The sequence below is a fragment of the Cygnus olor genome, chromosome 7, assembly GCF_009769625.2.
Source record: "Cygnus olor isolate bCygOlo1 chromosome 7, bCygOlo1.pri.v2, whole genome shotgun sequence".
NCBI lineage: Eukaryota > Metazoa > Chordata > Aves > Anseriformes > Anatidae > Cygnus > Cygnus olor.
The window spans coordinates 22,614,126-22,638,658 of record NC_049175.1 but is presented as its reverse complement, the minus strand read 5'-3'; the positions used below and the strand labels follow the sequence as shown (position 1 = coordinate 22,638,658).

Sequence of the window (24,533 nt, the reverse complement as noted above, 5' to 3'; positions counted from 1 at the left end):
AGATCCTAGTATAATTTTTTCGCGATGGGGGAAAAATTAAAACTAAGCTTCTTCCTGTGAAAACTGTAGGAATGAAACTTTGCTAAGATTCTTTAATGGCAGATTAGTTTCTGCAAAAGAAGAATCCAATTGTGTAGTACAAAATCATGCAAGTTTGCATCTCACTCATATGGGACTTTACCAAAGTTAATGGAACGCTTACCTAAGTAATGAATGCACAACTGATGTGATACAATAATAGAGAGATTTTATATATATCAAATTTTTTGCTTTTGATGCAACTGTTCTAGGTTCCAGTCTCAGCTGTAGACATTGTTGGTGGAATGTTAAGTGGGGTCTCTTTCTGACCTCAGTTCTCTCCTCAGTTACATCTTAATAATGCACTGTGCTCTGCTAAGGAATTCTCTCTGGCTAACACATAGTCTTCCAACTGTATGAATTTTCAAGCTATGCTCACGCACCTGTGAGTCAGTCTTCTGTAAGTAGTGCACATATTTCAATTTACAGAGTGATTTAAGCTGGAAGAACAGTAGGTCTAAAGAACCCTTCTCTCAGCATTGACAACTGAAGATATGGGTGGACCCTCACAAGATTTAAAAGATAATCAATAATAAGTTAATCACTGAATCATAAAAATAATATTTGGAAGGAATATCTCTAAGTCATCTAGTTTAACTCTTCAATTTTGAAAATCTCCGAAGACCTAATTTCTTCCTCTCATCCTCATTGTGTTTCCTTTTACCTTTCATCTTAAATGGACCACAAACATGAAATGAACAGGCTGTAAACTAGTCAGAATTAAAGCACACAAAAATTCACTCTCAATCCCATAAACTATATCCAATGAGTTTAACAGAACATCATTAAAATTCATAGTTATATAATATAAAGATAAAATTCATAGCTGCATAATGTAAAATATATATTATGTCTATGAACACAAGAAATTATCATAAAATTACACATAGTATATCTAAACTATTGCTGAGAGAATATAAGGTAGCAAAAGAAACTCATCATGTGGTATCCACCTCATTCTGCTACAGCCTTTGAGGACTCTGCTTGTTATGTCCCTGGTCTTTCAGCCTTTCCAGAAGTTTAACAAATTTCTAAAAAAATTGCAGGAAAAAATAAATAGGACAAACAATTTTTCACCCCCACAAATTGAAAATATCCCTACCTCATAAGGAAATTAGCACCACTTGTGAATTCAAAACATCCTTTGAAAAAAGAAAAGGGGTGAAAATTTCAATATCTACTGTTGTCAGCATTCATATGTGATATGACTGACCATTATTTTTTTATTTTAAGCCGAGACTGGGTCTTCCCCATCACAGAAGAGTCCAGGCATCTGACTATTGCACAAGTGGTTATCAGTGAGAGGAGCAGGTTCACTTTGTATAATAATTCACTGTACCAAATAAAGAACATTTATAGCCATCTTCCTCTATTATTTACTCCCCAGCTATGAGATCTTCCTAAAAAAAATTTAATCAAAGACTACATTTCTCTAAATTGTTCCCAAATGAACAGAAATAGAGAAGACTATTCTGAAAATAATACTTTCTGAAAATAATACATTTGTACATCAAGTAGAAGTTAGGTGTTGTCAAAAATGTTTTTCAAACAAGTTAACTGAAAAATAGCAGTATGCTTTAAATTGTTTCTTGCCTCAGGACATGTTGTTATGCATAATAGCTTTTTGCTCACCTTGGTCAGTGTGCACTGACCAGTCTCTCTGTGTAAGAAGGAGAACTTTGTTATGCCATAACAAAAATGTGATGTATTCATTTATGTGAAGAATGAATGATATGTGGTTCAGGCTATTGTTATTATTTTAGCAAAATATTAAATACATTAATCATTGTTACATGGGTTGAAAATGACTTGGTCCAGCTAATAAATAAGTCATGAAAAGAAGGAAATTTAACTTAGTATACTACAATATTGAAATACATGGAAGTGAAGCTGTCATTACTAAGCATTCCTAAGTGACAAATGAAAGGAAGTAATAAAATGTGCTTTCAGAAAAGTTGGAATACCATCCAATTAACAAGACAAGGGGAGCTGTTATTCACAGTTAATCAAATTAATAGGTTTTGGATTTCCAATGCTTTCTTTCTATATGAGTCCTTTGAGGTTATAAGCAGTATTATTATATATGCGCTCCAAATGTGGGCAGCTGTAAAACTGATCTGTCATTCATAAGAAATGTCAACATTTTTATATGTCTTCTTATTCTGAAAAGAACATTAAAGTAAATATTTAGAAGTGATTGTGTAATAGAAATTCAGAAGAATTTCTAGTTGAAAAAAATTGAAATGTTTCATCTTGATTGTTTTTTATCTGAGCTACATTTGCAGGTTCCTATTTAAAATTTCTAGTGCATAAATTTTCAATAACTCCAGTCTTTGTGAACTACAAGTTAATTCTCAAGGCAGGTACACTATTCTGTTCAATTGCTCCATATAAGTACTCAGATTTATTTATTTATTTCACCAAGTGAGCAAGGAAAATCTAAGGGTAGAAATACAAAGAAAGAAAAAGCCCTATGTTTAACTCATACAGACACATTGCACACAATAGTTTTTTATTATTGTTATTATTTTATTTTATTTTATTGATTTTCCATTGTACAGTCTTGGTAAACAAATTAAAAAATACTGCACTGCCTTAAGGATTGATATGCAAAATCATCTTGGATGACATATCTTAGGATGTTAACTGTGCCTTAATATATAACCTGTGCCTTATACTGTTTTCAGCTGAAAGTGTTTCTGTATGGTTTTCTGTGTGACTGAAAGCAGTATTTTGTATCATTGAAAATCAAGTCTTTGATGATTTAAGTACTGTTTTGTTATCGTTTGTTTGTTTTTGTTTTTAGCTTTCAGGAATGCCCCCCTGCTTAACTCATGACCTTTGGCAAATCCTAAAAATATTAGAACAATTTGAAGAAATTAAGAGGGTTTTTTTGTTTGTTTTGTTTTGTTTTTAATGGGAACCAAAATGAAGTACGGAGTCTCTTCCTTTACTGTACACTGAATATGGACATTAGAGGAATTCAAGACCAGCTTGTATGCTTTTCACATCAGAAAAAAATCTTTTCAGGAAACCATTTCATGTGTTCTCTAAAAATGTGGTTCTGATATATTGGTGACAAAAGCTTGGTAGCTTAAAAGAATCAACAGAAATAGTTCTGTGGTTTCCATGGATCTTCTGTGTAAATGTGTCTCTATTTAAATGGCCCTCTGGGTTTGTGACTGAATACTTCTTGTAGACCAAGAAGATTTAATAATCAAAATGATATTATTTTTATTTAGTGTGTGGTTGCTTCATGTCTTAAACAAGACTGTTTGTTCTCTCACTTTGCCTGAGGATACATCTTGCTCTAGCTGTGTAATTAGATTTTAGATACATGCAGTTGAAAATAAATCCAATTACCTAAATAGATGGAAGGTAGAAGTAAATTGTGATTAGCACATAATTGTAAAACCAGAGATGCAGAAGCCTGAAACACTAACTCTGTTTAATTTTGATGATGCAGCACCTAATCCTTAACAGTATTTTAAAGATGTGGCTTTTATTACCTTATCAGTAATAACCTCAGACACAGTAAGAATTCTCTAATAATTTGGAATTTTAATATTTAAAAGCCAGTAAAGCTACTTCCATATATATCTATACATAGACAGTATAAATATCTTGAGCATTGTGGGTGGATATTTTAAAATATGCATAGGATACACTGAACAAATCTAGATAAAGAGATGTAATTTACCATTTTTCTGTACACTTCACAAGAACATGATGTATATGGAGATATTGATATATGGTACTAAATATTAAAACTATGTATGTTGCACAGTGGGCAGAACATTTATAATTTTAAAGTATTTCTGAGAGTACGCTGTATAATAGTAACTACCCAATCACTTTTATGCTACAAAAACCAGCTGATGCATTCGGCAGTTTTACATGCACTTATCTGTGAAGCTGTAATTTTCATTTTCATTCAAGAAAGCCCATTTTTTATGGCAGAAATAGCAGATTTCATGGGACAACATTAAATTTCCTAAACACATTATTTTAATGACCTGTATCAATCAAACAGGCTTTATAAGATGCTTGAAATGTTTCAGGGCCAGCAGAGAAGATAAAAATGCTTTTTAGCTTGTGGTAGCTGTGCTTTCTTACTACCATTTCCTCTCTGTAAGTACTAAAGCCAACGTTCACTTTCAAGAGTAAAGAAAAACAGAGTAAAAATGGTATTAGTGTAAAAAACACAAAATCTTTTGAAAACAGTGAATTTAAAGATTCCTATTTGTCTGCTAGTTTTTGAGCCTTTGAAGTTCACATTTTTCACATTTTGTTTATAATTGTAATGGAAATTTACTTTCACTTATATCGTGGTCTCTTTAAAGACTTTCTTAAAGGTTTATTTGATCGTGCAATTTGTTTATATATGTGACTGTCTTTGAGGCCTTCCCACTCTATTAACTGGCTAGGTAATCTAAGATGGATAGAGGTCATTAAGTTCCTGTAAGTTTCACATGGCTAGAGGGGCAGGTGAGTGTCAAAGATAAATATCTCAGAACAAGGGAAGACTGAAATGACAGAGAGAGACTGTGTCGTAACTATGGGAAAGATCTCAAGAGGATCTTGCACATTTTTAGACGTCAAAGGAAATCATAAGACAAAATTTGTTGGAAATCACAGTTCAGTTGTTTCAGTGCCCGCCTAAAAGTTCAGTAGAGAAAGCTGAAATTCTTTATCACCTGCCCTCTGGAACAGGGTTTAATATTGCATGATATGTTAGAAGACTTGCAAGAAATTGTGCAAATTAACAATGTACTTTTTGTAGATATTCATATTTCTGAAGCATTTCTTGTATTTTTCCCTTTCTGCTGAACAATTTTAATCACTCTGTCACTGTGGGTAAAGGTCTTGCCCTTCATATAATATCATTTATTTATATACAAAAAAAGGAAAAGTCTATGTGAATTTAGGAGCAGAGAACTAACATGTCCTCCTTGGAGATATTTCCAAGGAGTTCCTGTATTCTCTTTTCATAGTCTGTTTGCACACATCTGTCTTGAATGTTCAGCTGAGCAAAGCTAATAACAAGCCACCTGGGTCTACCAGTAAAGTACCTATCTTCATGACATCGATTGCTGGGTCATGAATATCTTCTGAATCATTCTGTGTATATACAGCAAAAGAAGTTAACAGAAAATATAACTAAGAACATTGTTCTCTAGAAAACGGACAGTTTCACATATCACTTTTGAAACTCATGCAGCCAAAATGATTCAGCTCTAATGATGTAATTTAGCTTGTAATAAAAAATAAGATCTCAGAGTATCTCTTTTAATGCAACAAATAGATTTTGGTGCCGTTTTCTGATTCCTAAGACCAAATTTATGCCAAGCAGTGAATAAAGAACCTGTAAATGAGCTCACCGAAGTTTTTGCTCCTCTGAAAGTAGAGAACAGTATATTTTCAGATAATATATAAATTAGAAATCAAGGAGTTGACTACAGAACAAGTAAGTGTCAAACTCCACATCACATGAAACTCAGGAAGTTGTATTAATGAATGCCATAATTAAATATCAGATTGATATAAATCCCTTTTAAAAAATGTGATCTCAAAATTGAGTCATAGGAGAACAAAGACCAGAAACCCTTTAAGTGGCTTTCATAGCTGATCCAAATTTAAATATATTTCCTCCTGCTAGTGGTGTCATTTGGTCCCTTTTGCAGGCTTAATGAAATATGGCATCAAGTAAAAGCAAAGAAATCCATATTATCTATTTAAAATTCAAGGTGATTCTACTGACATGCATAAAATAGTGTTAATATAACACAAATCAGGTATTAAATAGGTAGCAATATAAGGGTATAGCACTTACTGTCTTTGCATGTTTTACTTTTCATTTCACTTTCATATTATATAAAACGTCATTGTCATATATAGGCTGTTATCAGAATTTCTTGCCTTGATGAGGGTTGATAGGTTAATGGTTCTTTTATCCCCTTTGAAAAGCAGAAGGACATCTTGATGGTAATTGACTTTCTAAAGGTGTATGGCAATGCTCAGTGAAGCAGTTGCGTTTGATTCAGTAGGCTGGAACTGCAAAATAATTTCAGCTAACAGCTCTACACCAGAGTAGTCAAATGCCTGGAAAAATGAGGTAGCAATGTATTGCTCAGAACAAGAATATCAGCCATTTCTCTTCTAGAAATTAACTGTGGAAACAGAATTGAAAAACCTGTTGTGCTTCCTAGGGATAAAATGATTGTGCAAATAGAAAATACTCAAAGCATGAATTATTGGAAGGGTGAGGCTTTCTGCTATTATTTTTATCCAAGCATTGCCATAGAGTTTTCTCTGTGATCCCTATTCTCTTTTTAAGCTTTTTAAAAAATACACATAGATAGATACATATTCTTCAAGAAATACTGATATATTTATATCCTTTCTTATCAATATACTGTATAATATTTTACTTACTACTTCAGAAGTACATTCAGCATGAGTACCTCCATATCTTGACAGAAGTTATTTATTCATTAAGCCTGAGCAGGAGTAGAAGTCAACAGAGCTAAATTGCTGTAAGAGTCAGTTCTCTTTTTGATTTCCAGCAGTCTCCAAAGCATTCTCCAGAAAGATAAAGAAATATATAAGAAAATAGCAAGGTCTCCCTTGCTTGTTAAATGAAATAACTTTTCAAGTTGGTGTAGCTAAACAAGAGACAATAGAGTTATCTTTTCTTCTGAATTTTCTTTCTTTTTTCCAAGTTTTTGGTGGTATTTTTTCTTTTGTTTGTTTTGCTTTTGTTTGTTTGGTTGGTTGTTTTTGGTATACGCATTTTTGTTTTTCTTTTCTCTCTTCTGACTCAGGCTGGCCTACAGGGTAACCCTTTACCCTTTCTGCCAGGCAGAAAGAGCAGCTCACTGTATCTACTGCAGTGGGCTAACATGAAAGAGGCAAGTGTTTTTGAAGCTGTTTGATAGATGAGGCTTCATGTTTTCTATGACTAACATTCTCCCTCTTTATTGCCTAGATTCCCATATTATGTCTCTAAGGCCAGATCCAACAAAGTATTTAAATTCCAGTGTCATGGCCAATTTTACCAGAAAATTAGAGCCCAGTTTTGTTGAATGAGGGTCTGGACGTCTTAAGTTGAGCAAACAAATCTGCAGAGAATTTTCTTAATGGCTTTGTCATTCATCTCTCTGTGCTTTAGTTTCTGCCTCTAAGTGGAGAAGATTATACATATTCTCACAGGGACATTCTGAAGATTAATTAATGTTTGTGAAGCTCTTAATTTGCAATTAGATCTAGAAAGAAGGGATATGTATATATATTTATTTATATATATGCAAATAAAAGAATATCTACCTATACAGTGAGCTTTGCCCCATCAGTGCTGAATGAGTGAAAGTTCTTGTGGAAAAAAATGGAATGTAAACAGGTAGTTAAAATGAATAATATTTACACATAAAAGTGCTAGATGAAGTTTCCACACAATTCTTTGTTCTTGTATTATCTACCTTTAAGAGTTTGACTTTGCTAATAACACTAAAATAAACTTTAATATTGCATACTGTGATCTGTCTCCCCCCCCCCCCCCCCCTTTTTTTTTTTTTGGTGTCACCTCCATGTTTATATTACACTTGCAGACAGGGAAATAATTCAAGAAATATTGGCTATTTCTCTTTAGCAAGACATGAAGCAAAGCTAAAAATGTTTTTGTAAATATGATCATAAGTTAAGACTACAGAATAATTCAGTTGAAATGGACCTTCGAAGATCATCTGGTCCAACTGCTAATTATCTGAGAATAAGATTTAAAATTACTTTTTTTTTTTTAAGTGAAAGATACATTTTCGACATCTTAGCATTTCTACAAAGTTTTATTTATTTATTTATTTTTATCACAAATCCCAGGAAAAAGAGCTATGAAATGATACAATGCATGAAAATTTCAGGAAAAATAAGTTGAAAATCAGGCTTGTATATACTTTGGCTTTCTACAGAGCAGCTACTTATCTGTCTGCTTGCCTGCGGGGCTCTTGAACTCTGGCATCTGGTTAGCTCAGAAGTTAATGACCATTTTCTATATGGATTATTTTCACAAAGATGTTAAAATCAAATCCTTGCTCAAGGAAAAAAAATAAAGGGGAAAGTCTTCTTGCTGTGGCTTCTTTATTTTCATGTTTGTTTTGCAAGTGGCTAATAGATTGACATCTCTTCCTAAGCAACCTGTAACACAGAAGTAAGTGGAGCAAAATAGATCAATCTTTATTTGGAATGGGGAGGAGAGGAGTAAATACGTCACTGGTATCTTTACATATGTAACGTACCTTTGTAGAGCTGTGCATGCAGAGAGGAATACTTCTAAATACTTTTTAAACAAGCAATAAGTGTGAACCTCTTGGGGGGAAAAATAAGTTAAGAAATAAGGTTTTGTGGGTTACACCCAAAAAGCCAAGGTCTCATGCTTTTTGGAGCACAGGAAGAATTCATTCCAGAGTCAAGGACCTTAATCTGGAATCAGGTTTGGGCTAGAGAAAAGCCAGACGCGCAAGCAAGAAATTCATCACTGGGTAGAACTCTGCGTTCACTCAGTGACTTACTGAGTAATATTTATGGAAATAAACTTAGAAGAATATACTGTATGTTAAGTTAGCAGAATTGATGCTGCCTGCAGGCTATTGCAGTCATTCTTGCTGACATTATCCTGTTTCTATCAGATTGGCTATGTAGCTCCCAGTATTTTGTTGTAGAGTTTGCTTTACAAGGGGAGTTTTTGCTGAAAGGAAGCTGGAATATAGTAAGATGTGATGTTAGCAGAGGGACATAACCTCAAGCAGTGTCTGCTTCTGTGTTGGGGATTTTTTGTGTTTATGTTGCTGCTTGTAACAAAAGATATGGTACTCACTGGTCTCAGGCAGCTGCAGCAGGAACTTAGGGGTGCCCTCTCATGTTCAATGAGTATGATTCCTCACCTCACAAATTACTGTACGTCATTTGAGTGCATCTGCATAGTCTGGCTTTCAGGCTTCAGGTGGTGCCTGCACTGCAGCTAGAAGGTGCAAATGCAGTGTGCAGAAGCCTACCATGCTAGCTTTAATCTAATTAGATTGGGTAACAACATTATTGAAGATGTGATAGAATGAGCTTCACTAAATAAATGTATGCTGATGTGAGAGCCTGCTAGGAATCCTCAGGACATCCCTGGGTGGCCTGAAACAACAATGTACAAATCTTAAAAACTCTTCCCAAAGGCTATTGAAGCAACAGCTTGGCAGTTTCTTCAAAGTCCAAAATCACCCCACAGATTTTATGCTCTTCCCTGTAAAACAATTTAAAAATATTATATAAATTAACTACTTGTCAAGATCAATTTTTAGATGAAAAAAGCTTTAATTTCTTCCTTGTTGTTTCCCAGTCTTTAAAGATCCGTGTGCATGGCTATCTCAACTACAAATCCTCTGTGTTAGCTGGCTCCTTCAAAACAGTCAGATCTGTCAAAGCAGGGTTCTCCAAATAGCCCATCTTCTTACTGCTTCCTACAGCATTTCATTACTGGTAGCCTGAGTATCACCCTTCACTTCCTTGAATGGTAGAAGTGTAACACAAGTTGATGAAATTGGCTCTGAGACCTGAGTTACTGCATTCTTTTTTTTTGTAGAGAAGAGGAGACAACCCACTGGTATAGTGAGAAAATTATCTCCTAAGTCCCACAGTTCCAGTCTCACTAAGTCATAGGTGTAGAGCCAGGGCTTGTATATGTTTCATATGAAATATCTTTTATCAAGTTTACAAAAATCAGAGAAAGTAATTGAAAGATGAAAGCTGGTTACTGAGCCAAAGGATGTAGACCTTTCAAGCTTTAAAACCAAGACAGTCATGAGAGGGAGTAGTAAACGTAAGCTAGGCAAACAGTGTAGGAGAAAGATTTATATATATATATATTTTTTTTTTTTTTTTGAGGGGAAAAAGAGAAGGTGGAGAAGCATCTCTCCAGTTACAGCCCTTAACTCAGACCACTTGAACAGATCTGGAAGCTCTGTGTACGTGCTCAGGCAACGCTGTATGAAATACCAGTGGATGTTAGTGCTAGTGTTGCACAGGGAATAATGCACACAAGCTCGTCCTCCACGAGCCAAGCTTTGTAGGGAGTAACAGGCAGATAGATGTTCACTGGCAAGGCTTTGTGAATACTGGGAGGGAACCACCCTACCCAGGGAATCCTTCAGCTAAGAGCTTTATTCTTGCTCCTGCTTGAACCCCTGGAGAGGCAAACCCTGTTTCTTGGGATTGGAGACAAATACCTAGATACCATGATATGCCCAGGCACTTCATTTAGAGTAATATAGAGGTGCTGTGTGTTTAAGCATATGATAGGAATTAAGGAGTCTCATTCTGAAACAGGTTTTCTGCATGACCTTGAACACCTAATCTCTTCTTGTTTTTCTCATCTATACAGCAGGGAAAATAATGTTTATTGGTCACACAGGGGGCTGCAAGGCTAAATTAATTCTTGTTATAAAGCACTTTGATTCTCTTAGATAAAAGGTTCTCTACAAGTACAAATCCTAGCTAGTTAGTATCAATGTTTTCTTCACATTTTCATTCATTTATTTCATCCATTTAATTTAATATTTTTCTTACACTAATCATCTCATCTGAGTGTTAAAGGAGAAATTGATAAAAACTTTTTTTTTTTTTTCATTTAGATTGCATTTATACTGGTCTAAATTACTTTATTTATTTATTTAAGTGTAAAATTAACTTCCTCACAACTAACATCTATATGGATTTTCATGAACAATACTTCTGCTTTTGGTGACTTTTCATTATATTTTTTCTTTTATATACTTTTTAGGGTATCCAGGAGCTCACACAAATGGGCAAGAGTATGCACTCCTACTCTTAAATTTAACTTCTATTTCTTTCATTATATTTTCTGTTTGCTCTATTTTAACCCCATTCCTCTTGTTCACTTTTCTTCTATTTGGCAGAATTTTTTTTTCCCTTCACCCTTCAAGAATCCCAAAGCCACCAATGAAGAATCATTTGTACACACTGTCATTTCTATTTGTTATTTTACATTTTTTTTGCAATGAGACAGGGCAGGCAGTGCACTGTGCTGGATATCACTACAGTGTACCTCGGGTGCTCTGAAAGCATTTGACTTCACCTTATGTTATTTCTAGAATGTATTTTCCTTCTCTTAGCAATGAGACGGGACAGGAATTTGGCTAGATTTTGCCATGCTTCTGAAGCACTGCGTAGCTAAGTGCTTTCAGAACATCTGATGCTACCGTTGTCGTGTACAGCAGCTTGCTGAAAGTGTGAGATATGAAGTAGGTTATCTAACACCCAAGTACAGGCTTGTATGAGACTTTAAATAACGATATGATTTAAATGTATGTATCCAATTTGTAAAAAGTGGCTGCTCTGCAAAAAATGAAATTATAGATTGCATTGTAGGTAAATTCTATGGTGTAATCACTTCAGATGAGTTTGAAGTGCGGTTTCCTATATTTGCTTCTATACTGTTTTTCTGCTCTTTACTATTTCTTAGACAAATTGGGATTAAATTTTCTATGCCTCATTGCTTACCCTAGTCATTTCCTGAAGTTTCAAAAAATGTCATTGAACATCTTTGTTAAAAATAATAATAAGCTATTAAGCTAGCTTATTCAATATGCTCAAGTCAAAAGATACTCACAATCATTAAAATGCAGTGAATGAATGGATTTTGTAAGGATGCAGCTTGTTCCTTGGAATTTGTTGAGCTTTACAGAATAAGCCAAGTTTGAAGAAAATGTATATATTCAATGACTTTGAAGTTATAAAAACTGAAAGGCTTTTTGATGAATGTCGAGGATGATTTTCTCTGCTCTGTTTACAGCTTAGATCGTTAGGACAAAGACTGACTGTAAATGTTAACGTGAAATTTTCTGAGGCCTGGCTTCTAATTCTGCTTCCCAAGGAGATGGGGGAAACAAGAAATTTTTAACACTAATTCAGGGTTGGACTTAAATGGTCAAAGTTACTATGTCTCTGTTTCTGTAAAAATCCTGCCTTGCAATGGCTGAAAAAACTCCTAATTTATGTATCACATTTTAGAAAACTAGTGGCCAGATTCTGGACAGAATGTGTTCTGTATATTATCAGGCTCTTCTTAGTCCTTTTGGACAATGTAATATCAATGATTGGGAAGTGTTTGCATCCCTGCCTAATGTTTCCCACAGCAGAGGAATGTCTTGAAAATAAACTAATTTTTTTCTACTGAGAGAAGAGCACAGGTTGAAATAGAAAATGAGTAGAGATGTTCAGAGAACCATCTGAGCTTCTAAGTGCAGTGAAACATTTTCTCTGTTGTCACTAAGCAGCATTCCTTCCAGCTGTAGCCTTACGTGTGCCAGGCACTGGTGCTCTCCACCTCAGAGGCCACAGCAGTTGAAGTGCTGTGCTCCATGTGTAATTTTGTGCTTTGCTTATGTAAATGGCAATGTGATGACAATATATTTTGCTGCATTTGGACATAGGAATGCAGGATGCCAACTTCAGTGAGTCATCCCCTAGGACTTTAATGTAAGCCTAATGATGATACATTGGGATGACTGCTGTTTCCAAGTAGCTCAGTGGCATTTAACCAGTTAAAGGGGTAAGAAACTTTGTACTTTCTGTCTTCAAATACAAGTCTCTAAAGAAAGATTAACATGGAGATTAACACTCTTCTTGGATATTTATGAGATCTTGTTGAAGTCTTAGAGGCCCTCTCATTTTAATGCATTTGCAAGGCTGGCTATTTAATGATATTTAATGAACAAAAGTATGGTATATGCAAAGTGATATTTAATCCTCCTGATTGCTCCAGATTGCTCTGTTCAGAAAAAAAATATATATTTATTTTGCAAAGTGGATTGCTCCTTCCCTCTTTGCCTAACTCAACTCCATTTCATCTGTCAGCCAGGAATTAGGAAACAGTTTCTGTGAATTTACTGAATTTCACTGAGAAAATTTTCAGGTTAAAATGAAAACAGTTGTTTGTTGTCTGTATTATATACTTTTAATACATATTTTAATATATAATACACATTTAATAGCTACTGCATACAAATACATAGGTAAGTGAAACAAGTATTTTTATTTGAGATGTAGGTTCTTTCATTAGACAAGGTTTTGTTCTTCATATGACTGCAACAGTAACTACATTTACTAAGATTACTGATAGTAACTATTACTAAGGATTTAGTACTAGCAAGTCAAGACACTGTGAAAAGAGGATCCATTTAAATATCAAATATTAAGCTCTGTTTGCTTTATAAAGTGCATTGTTTATTGTGATAATACTTTGGTTTTGCTTTCTGATTTTTAGGGACATTTTTAATGTTTCAGGCAATATTGTATACTCAAGAAACTACATGAAATAACAGTTTACAAAGAACTATTCAGCTACAGGTCAGGCAAATTAAAATATCAGTTGTTATCTCTCAACAGATTTTACCTGATTAGTGGCGGAGTTCCTTTTATTATTTGTGGGATTACAGCAGCAACCAATATCAATAATTATGGGGTTGAAGGCAATGCACCATAGTAAGTATTACAATAAATACTCTTACAATAAAACTTTTAAGAAAAACATTTTTTATTATTATGCTTATAAATGTAAATGACTTCATAAAGGGTATAGTCATGCCATTTGGGATGCATTTAATATGAAATTTTATGGATTAATAGGTATGAAAGAGTGATTTCTTAATCTGAGGCCTGCTGCTTCACATCTGCCAGTTTGACTCTATTATGGTCAATAGAACCACTTCTCATTTATAAAATCACCTCTCATTTACACATGAGTAAGTGAAAGGATATTATAAAATGGAAGGCATATTTAATAGGACCATTAATTAAGTAAAAACTTTTAATTCATTAAGTTATCTACCTTGAATTGATATTCTCCAGGTAACTTATTTAAAGTAAGTTACAAATCATTATGTGAAGAAAAGGACAAGAAAAAATCCCCATCCCTCCCACTCCCCAAAAAAGATACGACAATTTTGGATTTTCACCCTATGGAAATTTTCCAGTCAACTTGTCTTGCAGTCATGACATAGCCCGCTTGTGTACTAGCATGTTAGTGTTCAGTGTATCTCTGCAAGGTGTCCAGGCATCATGATGTTATTAATTCTTGGCTTGAAACATGAGATATCAACAAAGAACTGTAAGCCTCTCCATAAAAGCATGGCAGAAAGTGAATCAGACTGTAAAGTTAAATAGATTCCATTTAAATGACCAATATGGTAATGACTGACACACTAATGGATAAATGAATCTATTAGTGCTCTGCCAGCACCTTGTTGCTTGTACTTTGGAGGACGTTACTCTTAGTTACCGCTTTGAGCATCTATTGCAATGCATTTGAAACTAGCTATGTTCTGTATAAGAAGAGTGGAAATTGAAGCAGAATGGTTTGTAAGTGAACATTTGGCTTCTTAAAAGCATTTTTATAGGTAATTGAAATTTAAATTCTGGTAATAAATTAGTGCATACAGTGGCTAGCTGTTTGCTTTGCCTAGGGCACAACTCATATTCATATATTTATTCAAACTTATCCAATTAGACAATCACTTATAATCAACAGTATATTAAAAGGCTCAATTATTTATGTTAATAAATGTGTGAGACATTTTTGGTTTTGGCACAGTTACAGAGGTTATACTTCTTTAATCATGTTAATCATAGCCAATCAATACATAGTACCACAGTCTCTATTGAAAACAAGGCACAGGTGAGAGATGGTTTTAAAAATGAATAAAAAGCATCTAATTCAACAACAGGATAGTGAGTTATATGCCTTATTCATTTTTAATAGTATTAGCACAGAAAAATGTAGATGCACAAACTTGAACTTTTTTTTACGGAACTGATTTTTGAAGTGATCCACAATGAGATTCCACTTGAAATAAGGGCATCCCAAGAGACTGTTCCACTGGGGAGCATTCCATTTTCCACTTTGCATCAAATATGCAGCATTCAAATGTACTTCAAGTATTTATGTAGCTTAGTGCTGCATGTTTATCCAATTAAATATAGGTGGTAACTTACCTATCTTTTCACAGATATTTTTCATGGAATCTTTTCATGTGCATGTCTGACAGCAAAATATATACTCCTTGAACGATTTCTAAATTCATTAATAAATGGATGTATGTTTTTGTTTAAGGTTCAGATTAAAAAAAAAAAAAAGGTATTTATGCTGCAGTTTCTCATGATGAATACCCAGTGGGACTGCATTATTTTTAGCTGAGAGGTTCTCAGTTTGGAAGATAAATTCATTCTGTCCTTTTTATAGTAAGTGGTGGATGATTCCTGGCTTGACAAGAATGGAATATCAGAAGGTTCCTCACTGTAATGGAGGGACTGTGACCAATCACGTATGCCTAAATGAGTTCAAAGTGTCACACACTGTCGCTTTTAGAGCTGGAACAGATCATGACAGATCACCTCGTCTGTCCTTCTGACCCAGTGGGAAATTAGCTATATTCAAACTATTGCTGACAGTTATTTATCTGAGGTGTTTTAAATGCTCAAATAATGGATACACCACACTTTATTCCAATGGCTTATTACCATAATTATCCTAACAGCTAGAAAACTTTTTGAAAATCTAATTTAAATCTTTCTTTTTTTTTTTTTTTCTGAAGTTTGAAATACTTACTTCTTGTTATGGTCCAATGAACAAGGAAATTAACTTCTCTTCCCAGCAATCCATGCAATATTTAGAATTAAAGAACCTAATAACAGCTGTGCTAGCTTATACCACCAGCTCAGTAGCCTGTCTGTAACAATGACAGACATTGTCAAAAGCCTGTCTGTAACAATAGCATGTTCCCTATTCTTGGCGAAGTCAGGAAGGGGATCAGTAAAACCTCTGTCTTGGACTTCCGGAGGGCTGACTTTGAGCTGTTCAGGACACTGGTTGGCAGAGTCCCTTGGGAGGTGGTTCTGAAGGGCAGAGGAGTCCAGGAAGGCTGGGCACTCTTCAAGAAGGAAATCTTAAAGGCTCAGGAGCGGTCTGTCCCACGTGCCCAAAGACAAGCCGGCGTGGAAGAAGACCAGCCTGGCTGAACAGAGAGTTGTGGCTTGAGCTTAGGAGAAAAAAGAGGGTTTATGATCTTTGGAAAAGAGGGTGGGCCACTCAGGAGGACTATAAGGCTGTTGCGAGGCTGTGCAGGGACAAAATTAGAAAGGTCAAAGCTCATCTGGAGCTCAATCTGGCTACTGCCGTTAAAGATAACAAAAAATGTTTTTATAAATACATCAGCACAAAAAGGAGGACTAAGGAGAATCTCCATCCTTTACTGGATGTGGGGGGAAACTTAGTTACAAGAGATGAGGAAAAGGCTGAGGTGCTTAATGCCTTCTTTGCCTCAGTCTTTAGCGGCAAAACCAGTTGTTCTCTGGATACCCAGTACCCTGAGCTGGTGGAAGGGGATGGGGAGCAGAATGTGGCCCTAATAATCCACAAGGAAATGGTTGGCGACCTGCTACAGCACTTGGATGTATGCAAATCGATGGGGCCGGATGGGATCCACCTGAGGGTACTGAGAGATCTGGTGGAGGAGCTGGCCAAGCCGCTTTCCATCATTTATTGGCAGACCTGGCTATCAGGGGAGGTCCCAGTCGACTGGCGGCTAGGAAACGTGGTGCCCATCTACAAGAAGGGCCGGAGGGTAGACCCGGGGAACTATAGGCCTGTTAGTTTGACCTCAGTGCCAAGGAAGCTCATGGAGCAGATTATCTTGAGTGTCATTGCGCGGCACTTACAGGGCAACCAGGCGATCAGGCCCAGTCAGCATGGGTTTATGAAAGGCAGGTCCTGCTTGACAAACCTGATCTCCTTCTATGACAAGGTGACACACTTCATGGATGAGGGAAAGGCTGTGGATGTGGTCTACCTTGACTTCAGTAAGGCTTTTGACACCATTTCCCATAACATTCTCCTCAAGAAACTGGCTGCTCGTGGCTTGGACTGGCATACGCTTCGTTGGGTTAAAAACTGGCTGGATAGCCGGGCCCAAAGAGTTGTGGTGAATGGAGTCAAATCCAGTTGGAGGCCGGTTACTAGTGGAGTCCCCCAGGGCTCAGTACTGGGGCCAGTCCTCTTTAACATCTTTATCGATGACCTGGATGAGGGGATCGAGTGCACCCTCAGTAAGTTTGCAGATGACACCAAGTTAGGTGCTTGTGTCGATCTGCTCGAGGGTAGGAAGGCTCTGCAGGGGCATCTGGATAGGCTGGACCGATGGGCTGAGGTCAACTGCATGAAGTTCAACAAGGCCAAGTGCCAGGTCCTGCACTTGGGGCGCAACAACCCCAAGCAGAGCTACAGGCTGGGAGATGAGTGGTTGGAAAGCTGCCTGGCAGAGAAGGACCTGGGAGTACTGGTTGATAGTCGGCTGAATATGAGCCAGCAGTGTGCTCAGGTGGCCAAGAAGGCCAACAGCATCCTGGCTTGTATAAGAAGCAGCGTGGCCAGCAGGTCTAGGGAAGTGATTGTGCCCCTGTACTCGGCTCTGGTGAGGCCACACCTCGAGTACTGTGTTTGGTTTTGGGCCCCTCGCTACAAGAAGGACATGGAGGTGCTTGAGAGAGTCCAGAGAAGGGCATCAAAGCTGGTGAGAGGTCTGGAGAACAAGTCTTACGAGGAGCGGCTGAGGGAGCTGGGATTGTTCAGCCTGGAGAAGAGGAGGCTCAGGGGCGACCTTATTGTCCTCTATAGGTACCTTAAAGGAGGCTGTAGCGAGGTGGGGCTTGGTGTATTCTCCCACGTGCCTGACAAGGGGGAATGGCCTCAAGTTGCGCCAGGGGAGGTTTAGGTTGGATATTAGGAGGAACTTCTTTACTGAAAGGGTTGTTAGGCATTGGAATGGGCTGCCCAGGGAAGTGGTTGAGTTACCATCCCTGGAGGTCTTTAAGAGACGTTTAGATGTTGAACTTAGTGATATGGTTTAGTGAAGGACTTGTTAGTGTTAGGGCAGAGGTTGGACTAGGTGATCTTGGAGGTCTCTTCCAACCTAGACGATTCTGTGATTCTGTGAATGGCTAGAAGTAGATCATAAAGAAAAGTAAAAACTGGGCAAATATTCATTGTTGCCCTACCCCCAACCCAAATTCTCCCAAAGTCCATCTAGGATTTCAATAGCCCGAAGTGTTTTCTTCTCCGACATTTACTTTATCGGCTCATTCATCCTCAGGACAGTCCTGTTAGACTGCTGCTAAATTATGCAGCTGACTGAGGTTTATTCATCTCATACTGGCCAAGAACTATTTTAAGTTTCTTTGAAACAGTCATAGTTATAGTATTTAAAGCCCAGCAAATAATAATGCTACAGTAATATTATGCTACTAGTGTATTACAAAGAGGCTGTCAATTACCTTAATTTTTCTGATAGCATTCAATAACTATATAAATAATTCATATAAATTAACTGCCAGGAATTTCAGAAAGTGTTGAGAACCCAGAAATGCCATACAACTTTTGGGTCTACTCACTGTGCAAACTGATGACTCTGTTCAACTGAAACACTTTTTTCAGTCTCCTCTTATTACTCAGCCAGTTCTCCACTTTGGCAACAAGAATATTCCCTAAGAACAATCTTCAAACTTAAGAAAATGTACCATTGAAATCTGTACATTTCTATTGCTCACACAGATTGTATAAACTATGCCTCATTTGCTTTTTAATCAGTGTATTAGAGCTGACATTTTTAATACTGGAGAAAAGGTTGACATAAATAGTCTTATACTTCAGTGGAATTCTAGATTCTAAACTGACCTAGATTTCTTTGAAATTTTCAGCCTTAACATGCTCTAAATTAGACTAGACATTTTATTCTGTTAAAAAAATGGGAAAGCAATGTTGCAGCTTTGTTGATATTAAAGACACACTCCTGTTCCTCACAACAAACCTATCCAAACTTCTGAGAAACTGTTGGGGCATACAAGTTAGTAAGAAAGCCCAGTTTCATTTCAGTCTGTTGTGCATCACATCTGAAGTGACCTATAATATGTTCCTGACTCTCTCTTTTTGTTGTCTCCAGTTGCTGGATGGCATGGGAGCCTAGTCTTGGTGCTTTTTATGGGCCAGTAGCTTTCATCGTGCTAGTTACCTGTGTTTACTTTCTCTGCACGTACGTTCAACTGAAGCGCCATCCTGAACGCAAATATGAGTTAAAGGAAAGGACAGAAGATCCGCAGAGAATACCAAGTACTGAGGTGGGCCATGGTCATATTACAGACTCTGTGTCTGTTCCCCAGGCAGCCTGCTCCATGCTTTCTTCTTCCTTATTGGAAAATGAGCATTCATTTAAGGCTCAGCTTCGAGCTGCAGCATTCACTTTGTTCCTGTTTACTGCCACTTGGACCTTTGGAGCACTTGCAGTATCTCAAGGTCATTTCTTGGATATGATATTTAGCTGTCTTTACGGAGCCTTCTGTGTGACCCTGGGGCTTTTCATCCTGATCCATCACTGTGCAAAGCGAGATGATGTGTGGCATTGTTGGTGGTCCTGTTGCCCATCTAGAAGAAATACCTATTCCGTCCAAGTTAATGTGCGCCCAAAGGTTAATGTCAATGGGGACACTCAAATTCATGCACCTTGTCTTCAGGAATCACCATGTCCCAGCAAGTCAGCTGTGTTTAATCATCCAGCTGCTAGCCACTGCAAACTCACTAACCTACAAGCAGTTCAAAATCACGTTAACTGCCTTTCTCCTGTGACACCATGTTGTGCAAAAATGCACTGTGATCAGCTACTTGATGATGAAGCTCATATTCATGTCCATAATGAGGGAAGCTTCAGACCTAATATGCACATTCATAGATGTCTGAAAAGCAGAACTAAGCCACGTTATTTCAGCCGGCATAGATCTGCAGGTGAGAGAGAATATGCCTACCACATTCCTTCAAGTATTGATGGCAGCATCCACAGTTCACATACAGACAGTCCCCACAGTACGCATGATAGCCAGTCAGGTCACAGACGGGCCTGCTGCTCAAAAAGTGATCCATATCCCACTGTCAACCAGCCTGAAAGTAGTGATGCAAGTACTGTAATATATAGTTGTGCTAAAATGCCAGAAAGTGACACTGTGCACCATCCAGCTCATTTTGAAATGCACCCACGGACACAGTCATTGCCGTTTAATACGACGAATCACAATGGAATTCTCAAGGGAAATGTGCATGAAGCCATGATATACAGCTCGGATAGTACAGGAAATATTAAAACTGGCCCTTGGAAAAATGAAACTACTGTGTAGTTCATGGGCCATCATAATGTCTTTTTTCCACCTAAACCATCGTTATCTTTGCTTTCATTCTAAACTAAATAAGATGACTTATTTGTTTAGTTCATCAGCAAATTGTACAGCTTTTCCATCTTTATTTCCATTTTCTTAATAAGAGTCTAAAAGAAAGAGTGAGTTTTAAAAGTAAAGTTATTTTTAAAAGTTATAAAATTGTTCTGAAAGATAATTAGAAAATGAAGTCTAGACAACTGAATACGAGAGGCAACATCCTTTTGTTACACAGCACATTTATTTAGAAATACATCACTTGCATTCATTATTTTCATTTCTGTTCTGTAGTAACTTCAGACACTTTTTATAAGCATATCAGCATCTTAAACTTTTACTTATTTATTTTTGTAGCAAAATATTATTACTGTGCCATGGATTTTAATCAGAAGTGACTATGGTAGAAATGATAAACAGGATTTTATAAAATTACAGCTTTTTAGATCTACAAAAGTGATACTGCCTCTAAAGATCTTCTGTAGCATATGGCCTGTAAAGTCGTGTAATGTACAGTCTCTGCTATGTCCTTTTTCTTGTTGGAAAAAAGTGCTAGGTAATGTCTCTGTTACATCTATGGTGCTGTATTGGTTGTATTTTGCATGACATATGTCAGGATATACCATTTGCTGTTTTATAGTGTTACATGTGTTTAAAAAAAAAGAAAAAAAAAGTGTTGTACAAGGCTGTGAAAAACCCTATTGATATTAATCTAGAGCATTATAAATCTACAGAAAAAAAAATCACTCTGCACTAGTTTAAGTGGCACAATCCTTTGTATAAGGTTATATGATAGCTTTGATAAGGGTCCACTCTAATGTCTTTACAGAGCATGCACTACTCATGTATGTGACACTGTACAGTATAATAGCAATCGTCTCAACAAGTTTTACACTTCTTTGTAAAGTATGCCTTTTGAACAAATCTGTAAGCTGTTTCACAATAACCTTTCCACATCTGTTAAAGTAGAGCAGTTTTATCATTAACTCTTTGAGGACTACAGTTATTTTCTTAAAAATAGCTTACTCTAGTTCAGAGATGCTGTATATACGATACTGTCTATTTAGTTACATGATCAGTGTAGTCCAGAGTTGTCAGGAAAGAGAAAGCTCAGTCATTTTCCAAAACATACCTTCTTAGAGCCTATTTCTTAATTTCACTTCTTGCTTTCTGAAAATCTATTTCCTCTCCCAGCAAATTTCACATTGTCTTCATTCTTTAATGCAAATTTGACCTTCAGAGAAGTTCTTTATGTTCATGATTTCTGCTGAATTGTAGGGCATCCCAGGGTCAGTAACATTCTCTACTAACAAGGCTTAACAAGACTTGCTATGGCAAGAAATTTTTTCATGTTTCCATGAACATCTGGACACAAAGCGTCAACTCACAGTACAGAACTGCATCATAATTATCCTTACATGAAATAAAACCCCTTTTTTTCAGACAGCAATGGTGCAGAATAATAATGGATCGCATCAAGCAAATAGGAGCATAGAGCTGAGAGAGAAATGTCTACAATGAAAAGTGAACAGAGCATCCATAAGTAAGAGAAAAAGCACAATTCTGTATGGCCACATGAGAAAGTTTGCTGTCGTGTCCTAACATGGACTTACAAAATCGTTACTTTGCTGCAGAGAGGAAATAGAAAAATCCCTAGAGAAATCATCAGTGTGATTCTCTGTGTATATTTTGCAGAAATCTTCACATACTTCAACCCATTATTTTTATATTATTAGTACTTTATTAGTCTCTACTTTTTTTTTTTAATATGTAGGAATGCATTTCCTAATAGTGTACATAAAGATGACAATTATAATTGTTAGAATGTTATAAAAACGTGCAAGTCAGATGAATGTGTTCTGCAGTGTTGCAGGTGGGAATTAGTACTCAAAGGGTTAATGCTCAGTATCTGAGTGCAAGAAATTTGTTTTTCTGTATTTTTGTAAATTTGAAATATATATTGTAAACTCCAGCAGTGCAATGTATCCATCTCAGATTGTGTATTTTTAAAAGGTGAGCAAGAAGAATGCACTAGGTGGTTGTCGAGTTTTAAGCCAATATACAACAGTTTCATGACTGCTTCTTTAGCTAATACAAAAGAAAAAAAAAAGAAAGAAAGAAACACCTGAGCTTTATTATGTATATGCTGTATATGCTTGAACTCTCTAAACTAAAATACAGTATTTTTCTTTGTTTGCATAATGAATATTTCTGTTTAATAATTATTTTCTTTTCATATTACTTTTACTCATTCAACATAGACAGTGAGCCCTAAATAAGCATAGACATAATGTGAAATACCACTTCTCTGTGTCTCAGCACTATGTATATGTATTTTCTGTACTAGCAAAATCCTAGGAGGTCTGTAGACCATTATGCAAAATGTTCCACATACACAGACAAGTGAAATACTCACTCTGTAAGAACCCACTCAGTGAGCTTCTTTATTCAGCTTGTGTTTTAATCACCGCTGTTATTTCGTCTAAAAGGCTTGTTTGATCTTCATAATGGCTTACAAAGAAGTAAATAGGTGCTGCTTTCCACAGAATATCTTATGTGATAAAACTCTCTGGAATTTAAACATAAAATATTAAAACACTTTTCTTATGTGTTAAAATAATAATTTAGTGAATATTTCTGGGCTAATTTGGAAGAAACGTGTTATGCAATAATCTGTTTGCATATTATTTTTTCAGAAAATAAGTATAACTACAGAGTAGAAGAACATGATATTAAATAAATATAAAAATGTTTTGTAACATCAAATTTGACCAAAATGCTTTTTGTGCTTTTGACTTTTTTTTCCTTATGATAAATGAAATAATTTCAATGGTTTGGAAGTCTGGCTTTGTTTTATTGTGGGTTTTTGGTCAATTATAGTCAATGAACCATTACTACTCTTTCTTTCTCTAAAAATAAAGTCAATGAAATAACTGGAGTTTAAGAGATACATTGTCCTAGTAAATTCCTTATGGATTAAAAACATGTAACATGATTCAATGTCAGTACTAGTTTTGGTGATTCATTGATGATATAAAAATGATTGAACAGATTTTTTACTGTTCACTTTCTGTCTGAGATCAAGCAAGAGAAATTTCATCCAAAAAAAGATAATTTTTGGAGAGTGATGCAATCAACAGAAATCTGAAGGGTCGTTACTACTGTACTGCCAGGATAAAAATATGCTCTGATGCTTTATGCAGTGTTCTTCTCTGCATATAGGAATTCCAGCTCTCATGACCAAATTTCAGATCATCCAGGTGACTCCATTTTAAGTCTGTTTACAGGAAGAATTTGTACCCAGCTCCATATAGAGAATTTTGGTGTAAAAATAAAGCATACAGTTTTGCACATTATGCTGATCATATGTGTCGTTCCCAAGAAGTCTGTTGGTTGTCTGCACTAATAGGTCTGAGCAGTCTCTGTCAGTGACCACAAATCCAATAAAATCCAGGAAAAATTCATCAGCATACCTAAAAAGCCTAGTTAGTTGAAATAAGAGTGAAACAATAGACTTTATGATCAGAAAAGCCTGAGTTGAAGGAAACATTTTTGGATGCTCTGTATGCTTTAGGTTCATCATGTGTGGGGACATGTGCCAAACCATCCTGGATGCCCCAGAGAACTGAATTTGCTCTTGGACAGACATTATTAAGGCTTACAAAGCTGACTAGATTCTGGAAAGGATTATTTATTTATTTATTTATTTATTTAATACAATGAAGAGACTGTCCGACATGAGAGGCTTCTCCACTTGACTAATTTGAAAGCAAAGCTGTCATCAGGAGGATCAAGCCAGAAACCTTTTTAATATAGAATCTTCTTGACATGGAAATACAAGGAAGGAAGGTGGGCATGGTTCTCTCTGCAAAGGATATCACCTGTAATCTTCCTGAGCCTTTGCTGCGTGTGACTAGAAATGTCAGGCCTATGAAGGCATGAGCAGCTCAGCAGCTTCCTTCCCAGACAATAACCTCAAGTTCCTGTACGAGCGTCCTCCAGTTCATAGAGAAGCTGTAGAAGGCAGCTGGATCAATTGGGATTCATCAGGTCAGTTTAAAGGCTGACTGGCTTCAGCCAAGCAATTTCAGTGGTAACTTGGTGCTCTAGACAAGCTCTTACCTACTTACTTAACTCTGCAGAGAAGGGAG

At 36.3% G+C, this 24,533-nt stretch overlaps 1 protein-coding gene across 5 annotated transcripts in view; it reads left to right on the top strand.

Annotated features, from left to right (window-relative positions):
* LOC121073016 (adhesion G protein-coupled receptor A3-like) overlaps positions 1–23,938 on the top strand; it is a 279,022-nt gene extending 255,084 nt beyond the window's left edge. For 2 of the 5 annotated variants that reach the window (XM_040563482.1, XM_040563481.1), the window contains 2 exons: positions 13,525–13,620; positions 19,128–23,938. In XM_040563482.1, the coding sequence (XP_040419416.1) occupies positions 13,525–13,620; positions 19,128–20,349 (1,318 nt within the window). In that variant the 3' untranslated portion in view covers positions 20,350–23,938. The remainder of the gene's footprint in view (positions 1–13,524; positions 13,621–19,127) is intronic. The other 3 variants (XM_040563483.1, XM_040563484.1, XM_040563480.1) reach the window with 2 other exon arrangements.
* Positions 23,939–24,533: the final 595 nt, after the last annotated feature.